This window comes from Leptonychotes weddellii, chromosome 4 (genome assembly GCF_054177405.1).
Source record: "Leptonychotes weddellii isolate Sample4059 chromosome 4, ASM5417740v2, whole genome shotgun sequence".
In the NCBI taxonomy this organism is placed as follows: domain Eukaryota; kingdom Metazoa; phylum Chordata; class Mammalia; order Carnivora; family Phocidae; genus Leptonychotes; species Leptonychotes weddellii.
Window position 1 is genome coordinate 19,688,192 of NC_138372.1, and position 9,481 is coordinate 19,697,672.

The following is a 9,481-nucleotide window of genomic DNA, read 5'->3' on the forward strand; positions in this document are numbered from 1 at the left end:
GACAGGGTTTTAGAGGGGAGGGAGGAGGGGGGATTGGTTAGCCCAGTGATGGGTATTAAGGAGGGCACGTACTGCATGGAGCACTGGGTGTTATACAAAAACAATGGATCGTGGATCACCACATCAAAAACTAATGATGTATTGTATGGTGACTAACATAACATAATAAAATTAAAAAAAAAAAGAGATATAGCAACCAGTTGCTACGTGTGAGCCTTTTTTAGATCTTTTTTTTTTTTTAAGATTTTATTTATTTATTTGACACAGAGAGAGAGACAGCGAGAGAGGGAACACAAGCAGGGAGAGTGGGAGAGGGAGAAGCAGGCTTCCCGCGGAGCAGGGAGCCTGATGCGGGGCTCGATCCCAAGACCCTGGGATCATGACCTGAGCCGAAGGCAGACACTTAACGACTGAGCCACCCAGGTGCCCCCCTTTTTTAGATCTTGATTCAAACAAACTGTAAAAGAGAGAGAGAGAGGGCAGAGAGATAGGGAAAAGGGAGAAAGAGAGGAAGGAGGGAAGGAAGGAAGGAAGGAGAGAGAGAGAGAAAGAAAGAAAGAAAGAAAGAAAGAAAGAAAGAAAGAAAGAAAGAAAGAAAGAAAGAAAGAAGAAAGAAGAAAGAAGAAAGAAAGAGAAAAAAGTTGTGAGACAATCAGAAATTTTAACACTTACCAGATACTCAATTATATTAAGGAATTAATGTTAATTGCTCACAGTTATCTTAAAAAGAATTCTTATCTTTTAGAGACACATACAAAATATTTACAGATAAAATTACATATTTGGGATTTGCTTCAAAATAATATGGGACATACCTCAGTGGAAAAATGTGTTGATAATTGAGGCTGGCTGGTGGTCCATGGGATCCATTATACCAGTAAGTGTTTTCAATCTTTTATAAGGGGGGCATTGTTGTTTGTCTTTTAGAGTGATCCAGCCGTTGTTTAGATTTTAGAGATCAGAACAACAGTGAAAAAGAAAACTGTCCCAGTGTTCTATAATGGATAGTTGTGTCTTGGGATGTAATTTTTCCACAATGGCATCTTATTAGGGTGTCAGGTGCTGGATCTCACACAATGTAGATGGAAGTGAAAATGATGTAACCTGGAACACTCTGTTAAGTGACAGAGAAGAACAAGAACAATAAAGATGCTGACATCAACGATGCACATGAAGAACTGAAATAAATATGTTTCATGAGATTTGAGAGTGTAAAAAACAAAATGTGTAAAATAATTAATTACTGCCCAAGATATTTAAGTATGTAACTAAAGGGATAAATTAAATCCTGCAAGTAGGCATTTGACTGTATCAGTAGTTCTTAATGGGGGCTACTTAGCCCTCCAGGTATGACGTATGCCAATATCTGAACTCATTTTTGGTTGTCCCCACTGGCAGGGGAGGGAGGGACAGGGGTCCTGCTGGCATCTAGGGGTTAGAGACCAGCAATGTGGCTAAACATCCTACAATGCACAGAAGAGTCCCGACAACAAAAATGTATTCAAAATGTTGTGTGCTGAGGTTATGAAACTCTGGACTGGTTCATCTACATTCCTAAGAGTATAAATATTCAAGTTGGCATAAAAAAATCTTTTGGGGATCTTATCAGGAAGGTTAGGAGATTGTTTATTTAAGGAGTTGCCTTATGTTTGGGTTCATAGAATATTTTAATTTTTTTTAATGTAATCTCTACGCCCAATGTGGGGCTTGAACTCATGATTCCAAGATCAAGAGTTGCATGTGGGTTCACAGAATATTTTAAAGTTTCCTTCATCAAATAAATTTATTTTTAATTGCAGGGCGCCTGGGTGGTTCAGTCGGTTAAGCATCTGCCTTCGGCTCAGGTCATGATCCCACGGTCCTGGGATCGAGCGCCACGTCGGGCTCCCTGCTCAGTGGGGAGTCTGCTTCTCCCTCTCCCACTCCCCCTGCTTGTGTTCCCTCTCTTGCTGTGTCTCTCTCTGTCAAATAAATAAATAAATAAATAAATAAATAAATAAATATTTTTTTAAATTTATTTTTAATTGTAATTAAATAAATGAATTTACTTTAAATTTTAAATGACTGATCAATCGATAGATCCAAAACCTTAGCACTTTGCACCATCTCCGCTGCTATGGCCCTGGTCCAAGCCACCATCTTCCCTCACCAAGATGTGGCCCCTCACTAGTCTCCCTTCCATCCTTGCACCCCCTTTAAGCCTGTTCTCAACACAGCAGTGCAGTAGAGCCTATTAAACATCAGTCAGATCACATCACTCCTCTACTCAAAACTCTCTAGTGGCTTCCGTCACACTTAGAAAAAAAGCCAGCATCCTGGGCGCCTGGGTGGCTCAGTTGATTGAGTGTCTGCCTTCAGCTCAGGTCATGATCCCAGGGTCCTGGGATTGAGTCCCAAGTCAGGGTCCCTGCTCCCTGGGGCATCTGCTTCTCCCTCTGCGCCTCCCCCAGCTTGTGCTCTCTCTTGCTCTCACTCTCGCTCTCGCTCTCTCAAATAAATAAATAAAATCTTGGAAGAAAGAAAAAGAAAGAAAAGAAAGAAAGAAAGGAAGGAAGGAAGGAAGGAAGGAAGGAAGAAAGAAAGAAAGAAAGAAAGAAAGAAAGGAAGGAAGGAAGGAAGGAAGGAAGAAAGAAAAAGAAAGGAAGAAAGAAAAAGAAAGGAAGAAAGGGAGGGAGGGAGGGAGGAAGGAAGGAAGAAAGGAAGGAAGAAAGAACAAGGCCCTGTAAGACTTGACCTCAGCTCCTACTTCTTTTCCCCACCTTTTAGTCACACTGACCCTCCTCCTCTGCCTCAACACATTGGGCACGCTCCTGCCTCGAGCTTTTGCACCTGCTGTGCTCTCTGCCTGGAACATTCTTCCCCAGACACTCAGAGTTACTTACTCAAATGCCACTTTCTCAGTGAGGACTTTCCCAATAACCCTAATAAATTACAGCCATCTCCCAGCATGCTCTAGGCCCCTACCTTGCTTTATTTTTCTCCACAGCACTTACCGAACACACCATACCATATATTTTAGTTATTCACTTTGCTCGTTATCTGTCTTCCAACTAAATTGTAAGTTCCTTGAGAGCAGGAATTCATTTGTTTGTTTATTACTGTATCCCATTATCTTAGAACACTGCCTGGCACATTGCAAGTGCTCCTCGATAAAGCTTATTGGATGAATGAATGAGGTTAGAGAGAGGAAGTGACCTATCCAAGGTATCATGGCTGGTCGGTGGCAGAGCTGGAATTAGGACCCAGATTCCCTAAATGCTAGTTCAGTCCTACACAGCTGTCTTGAAGGTTTTGTTAGCTTCTTTCTGTTCTCTCAATCTGTCCTTCCCACAGAGTGATGCAGACACCTCGCTTCTGTGAGCAGTCTTCTCCTCACCTGTAATGGAGGCTAATGCGGGAGGAAGAATCTCACGGGGAAAAGAGCATGGGTGTTAGAATCAGGGACACTAGAGTTCACAACTTGACTGCCGTCAGCTCTCTGTGTGAACTTGGAAAAACCAAGTTATCTCTTCAAGCTTCAGTTTCCTCATCTGCAAGCTGGGAATAATCATGAGTATCTCACTCTGTTGTGAAGAATATGAAATTTTTTTAAAAGGTTATGAAGATTGAAAGCACAGGCAAAACTATCATTTTCACAGGCAATGTGATTGTTTGCATGGACGAATTATTAGAACCAACAAAAACTGTCCACAAGATTTCTGAACATAAAATCAATATATAAAAATCAATCATGTTCTTATAAATAAACAATAAACATAAAACATCATTTTTTTTTAAGTAGGCTCCACACCCAGCATGGAGCCCAATGTGGGGCTTGAACTCACAACCCTGAGATCACGACCTGAGCTGAGATCAAGAGTCAGACACTCAACTGACTGAGCCACTCAAGTGCCCCCATAAAATGTCATTTTTAAGAAAACACAATTTATATTAGCAAGAAACCTATCTTGGCAATTCTTTGCTTTTGGCCAAAGATGTGCAAGATCTTGATGGAGGAAATTATAAAATCATTGAAAAGTAAGTAAATAAGAAGTAGTTGAACAGATAGATATAATATATTCATGCCTGGGACTGCCAATATCATAAAGATATAAATTCTTAATTTAATCTATAAATTCAGTGCCCGTCCAATCAAAATCTCAATTGACTAGATGGCAAGGATCCTTTCACAATGTATCCATATATCAAATCACTATGATGTACACTTTATTTTTTTAAGATTTTATTTATTTATTCGAGAGAGAGAGGTGGGAGGAGCAGTGGGAGAGGAACAAGCAGACTCCCCGCTCAGCACCAAGCCCAATGTAGGGCTTGATCTCAGGATCCTGAGATCATGACCTGAGCCGAAACCAAGAGCTGGACGCTTAACTGACTGAGCCACCCAGGCGCCTCTCCATGATGTACACCTTAAATATCTTATAATTGTATTTGTCAGTTATGTCTCACTAGAGATGGAGGAAGAAAAAAAGAAATAGCATACGTAAAACACTTGAAAAAAAAATCCCAATAGAGTTCTTAAGAAACGTTACAACGGATTCTAAAATTCCAAATGGAAAAGTAAAGACTCAAGACTAGCTAAGAAACGTTTGAAGAACAAGAACATATGAACAATAAGGACAAATGGTAAGACTTTCCCTATCATAACAAGTCTTATTATAAAGTTACAGTATTATGACAGGCTGGTATTAACAGAGGGATAAACAATAGTCCCAAGAAACAGAATAGAGATCCCAGAAATAGCACGCATATGGAAACTTGATACCTATGACAGAGTTACCATTACAGATCAATAAAAGAAGAGTAAATATTGGTGTAAATCATTGGCTATTCATTAGGGGGAAAATAATAATAAAATTAGGTCGCCACCTCACACTATGTCCAGAATTAAATTCTAACTGGCATAAAGACCTAACTATGGAAAAGCAAAATACAAAGAGTTTTGGAAGAAAATAGAGGACAATATCTTTATGATATAAGGGCAGGGGAAATTTTCTAAAATTAAGACATAGAAATTATAAATAACAAAGAAAAGTGGGATAAATTTGACCACATAGGTTTCAAACTGTATACATCAAAAGATGTGATAAAAAGAGGAAGAGACAAGTCACAGACCAGGAGAAAAATATCTGCAACCCATATACCAAAGAATTTGCAAACATAACATACTTCTTTAAGATTTTACTTATATATTTGAGAGAGAGAGCATGAGGGGGGGAGGGTCAGAGGGAGAAACAGACTCCCCACTGAGTGGAGAGCCCAATGTGGGGCTCAATCCTGGGATCCCGGGATTATAACCTGAGCGGAAGGCAGACACTTAACTGTCTGAGCCACCCAGGCACCCCTTCAAGCATAATATAACATAAATTCCTTCAAGTCAATAACTTAGAGACAAGACCAATAGAAAAATGGGTCAAAGGGGTGACTGGGTGGCTCAGCTGTTAAGCGTCTGCCTTCAGCTCAGGTCATGATCCCAGGGTCCTGGGATCGAGCCCCTCATTGGGCTCCCTGCTCGGCGGGAAGCCTGCTTCTCCCTCTCCCACTCCCCCTGCTTGTATTCCCTCTCTTGCTGTGTCTCTGTCAAATAAATAAAATCTTTAAAAAAAAAAAAAAAAGAAAAGAAAAGAAAAATGGGTCAAGAAAGGAGTAGGCAATTCACAGAAGAAAAAGCCTAAATGGCTAAGAAACATAAAAATCTGATCAACATTTCAGGAAATCAGGAGTTCAAAGTAAAACAACCAACCACCAGATTGGAAAAAATTAAAGTCTGGCAATTCCAAGTATTGGGGAAGATGTAGAACAATGGAAATTGTTATCACACTACTAAAAAGATAATACAAATGGCACCACCATTTTGGAAATTAATTTCATAATAAAACTGAAAATGTGCACATCCTTTCTAGGTACACACCAGAAATATTAGTATCTCCTTGGATACAAGGAAACATACATTTGTATGTTTCTGCAATGTAATCCTATGCATATGTTAAAATGAACAGAGCCACATGTAGTAACATGAACAGTAAACATAATGCTAAATGAAGAAAGTAAGTTGCAGAGGGATAAACACAGCATGATACTATTTCTTAAAACTTGATTACTGTCGGCGGACACAATACATATGCATCGATATAGAAAAACAAATTCAGGGTATGATTAGCTCTGGGGAGAGAGGGAGGGGGCAGGACTGGTGAGGTACACAGAAGGCTTCTATTACACCTGTAGGTTCTGTTTAATCGGTGGTGGGTACACAGGCATTTGTCATGTGTATATATACAAGTCAAGAGACATGCCACATCATATATCGAGATTTACTGGAAAGTTACAGTAATTAAGTCAGATAGTGTAAGCACAAGGATAGACAAATAGTGCAAACGGACAGACTAGAGCAAGATTCACTGGAGGAGGGGGGATTACCACAAAACCAGAGGCCCCTGAGAGCCAAAAAGTAACTTGGGCAGTAGGTTCTTTCTGAGACCCCTCTCTGAGATACCAGCCCCAATGCCTGGCAGCCCGGAACCTTCTCTTCCTCCTTACCACAACCTCAGCTTCTCTCCCTGATTCTCTCTGGCTCGTGCGCTCTCTCTCTCTCACTCACCCTCCCTCAAACTTTGGGAGTTTGAATCCCCACTCTGCCACTCAACAGCCAAGCCACCTGAGCCTTAGACTCTTCATCTGTAGAGTAAGGACAGCACCACCAACCTCACAACGAGATTAGGTCTGTAGAGGACAGTGCGTCGCAGCTAGTCCCCATTCTCCTCTCTCCTCTTCCTCTTCTCCCACACCCTCTCCCTCCCCTGGTCAGGCTGAGTCCCCACCTGCTCCCTCTCCAGCCTGGGCCCACCTGCCACAGCACACTTGCTCCCCTCCCCGAGCTTGTAAGAGGGCCACCTCATCATGCACAGAAGGAAGCCTCGGGGATGTGGCCAGGGCTATTGAACTTTTAACTTGCTTATTTGCTACCTCTTTAAACAATAAAAAAATTAATTAAATATTAATTAAAGAGGGGGCGCCTGGGTGGCTCAGTGGCTTAAGCATCCAACTCTTGATTTTGGCTTAAGGCATGATCTCACGGTCGTAAGTTCAAGCCCCGTATCAGGCTCTGCACTAGGCATGGAGTCTGCTTAAGATTCTCTCCCTCCCCCTCTGTCCCTCTCCCTCCCCCTATAAAAAAAAAATAATAATAATAAATTAAAGAGAGGTGGACTCTGGGATCAGATTTACCTATGTCTAGATCCCATTGCTGTCTCTTGTCCATGGATATTGGGCAAGTTTCTTAACCTCTCTAAGCCTACATCAAAACATAGCTATAAAATGAGGATAGCAGTACCTACTTCATAAAGGTGGTGTGTCGTTAAATAAGATAATGCTTGTACAAGCATGGAGCATGATCTCTGGCCCACAGCAGTCACGTGATGAATGCTAGCCAGCTTTTTTTATTCCCAGCCTGAGCTGAGTCCTGGGGCCATTCAGAAGTAGCAGTCAGACAGCTAGGACAGTGGCATCTCCCATCATGCCCCATGCTGTGGCCAGGACCCCTAGCACTTCTTCTGGCCGCCCCCCGACACACAAGCAGGACCCCAGCCCCTGCCCCAGCTGAGCAGCAGCACCCAAAGATCTTGGGAACCAGTTTGGGGGTGAGGAGAGTTCCTGTGGTATGTACCTGTGGTTGCCATGCGTGTGTGTGTGTGTGTGTGTGTGTGTGTGTGTGTGTGTAGGACGGATGTTTGTGGGGTCTATGTGGAGTAGGTTTGTCTGCAGCAAGTGAGCAGAGGGTCTTTCATGTCTGGGTTGCCGTGTCCTGCAAGGGTTTATGTGTCGTGTCCGCCAGCGCTGTTGTACGTGTCGTATGTCTGTAAAGATGTGTGTTTCATCCCGTGGGTGACAACATGCATCACACGAGGCGATAGCGTGTCCACTGTGACAGTTTGTGTATTGTTTGTAGTGAAGGGTCATGGGTTCTATCAGTAGGTGTCAAGGGTCTGTTGTGTGTTATGCACTTGTGAAGGGCCATGAACTATGTCCGTGGGTGATGAGGGTGTGTTCTGTACGCTGTGTGTGAATGCTCTGTGAGGAGTAAAAGGATGTGTGATGGTTAAATGGGATCCGGTTCCCATTTGTTAAATGTCTGTGAGGAGTAAAAGGATGTGTGCTGTGTCTGTGGTGACCGAGGAGGGTTGTGTGTCTATGGGGGTGTGCTGGTGGGAGGAAAGTCAGACAGAACCCAGCTCTGGGGGCCCCTCCAGGGCCTGAACAGCCTTAAGGATTCTACGGAGCAGCTACACAAAGCACCCAAACCTGACCCTCTCACCCAGGCCACCAGACTCTTACCTGAGAAACAGCAGGAACAGTGGTCTAAAGAGTGGCAACAGGCTGAGGGAGAGATGGGGGCCACTGAGAGCATGTTTCCTGGTCAGCTTCTCAGAGAACTCGGGAACTGGGGCAGAGAATAGGAAGGAAGCAGAGGCAGGCCCAGACCTAGGTGTGTGACTCACTTTACGCTCCAATCCCCATTCAACAGCCAAATAAAGAATTAGGGGAGGCCTGCCTGCAGGCTCTGCAGGAAGACAAGGAAGCCAGGTCCCTGGGTGGGGCCCCCACCCTGAAGTCACTGGGAATATCCACATCTAGCCAGGGAGTCTCTCTGCATGTCAGCTCAGCCACCAACACTGGGCTGGTCCGTCTGATACGGAGCCTCTCTTTCGGTAAGGGTTGGGCTTAGGCTGACAGAGGAACTGGGTCCCTTGTCTGAGGGAGAGATGAGCCCTGACCTAGAGAAGGTCCTAAACCTGCCCAGGAGGCCCCAGTCTGAGGTGGGGTGTGGACACAGCCCTGTCATCAGGAGCCCGAGTTTCAGTGGTCACAGCCCCAACTCCAGTGAGCCCCAAGCTGATGGAACAGACCAAAAGCTGCTCTCAGAAGATACCCTTCTCACAGCCGGCCTTGCCCACAGGGAGCCACGGTACAATAGGTGTGACGTAGACTGCCCACAGATGCCCCCAACCAGGGAGGAGGCAGCCTTGCCCTCAGGGATGCCCAGTCTGTTGGAAAAGAGGAAATTCTGCCTTATGAATCCACCCCGCTGAGGGAGAGACATAGCCATCGCTGCCCTCGTGAGCTGCCAGTCGGAAGGAGAAGACGGATCCTTGCTCTGAGGAGTCCCTAGTCTGACCAAGGCCAAAGACCATAGTTCTGTCAAAAGCCTAGAACTGCCCCAACCCTGTGGGCTCTGTGCTGAAAGTTACTCTTTGTCTCCATCTCATCCTCACCAAAATATCTGATTGGCCTTAGCAGGAAGCAAAGTGTCAGGGCACAGACAAAAGCAAATTAGGCCATTGCACAGGTGGACACTCTCAAATCCCAACTCTAAGAATCCACTAGCCCAGGGTTTGACCACTGCCTCTGGTCTTCAACCCAAGCCCTCTAGTGAGCGTCTCCGAGCCTGTTTCCTGGGTGATAGCCACACATACTCTCTACTTTACAC

At 44.0% G+C, this 9,481-nt stretch overlaps 1 protein-coding gene across 2 annotated transcripts in view; it reads right to left on the reverse strand.

Moving 5' to 3' along the window:
• The window catches only part of PTAFR (platelet activating factor receptor), a 39,973-nt gene extending 31,381 nt beyond the window's left edge, over positions 1–8,592 (reverse strand). The window contains exon 1 of one of the 2 annotated variants that reach the window (XM_006739875.3): positions 8,329–8,592. In XM_006739875.3, coding sequence (XP_006739938.2) covers positions 8,329–8,401 — 73 coding nt within the window. In that variant the 5' untranslated portion in view covers positions 8,402–8,592. The remainder of the gene's footprint in view (positions 1–8,328) is intronic. The other variant, XM_081817865.1, reaches the window with a different exon arrangement.
• Between the last annotated feature and the right edge of the window lie 889 nt (positions 8,593–9,481).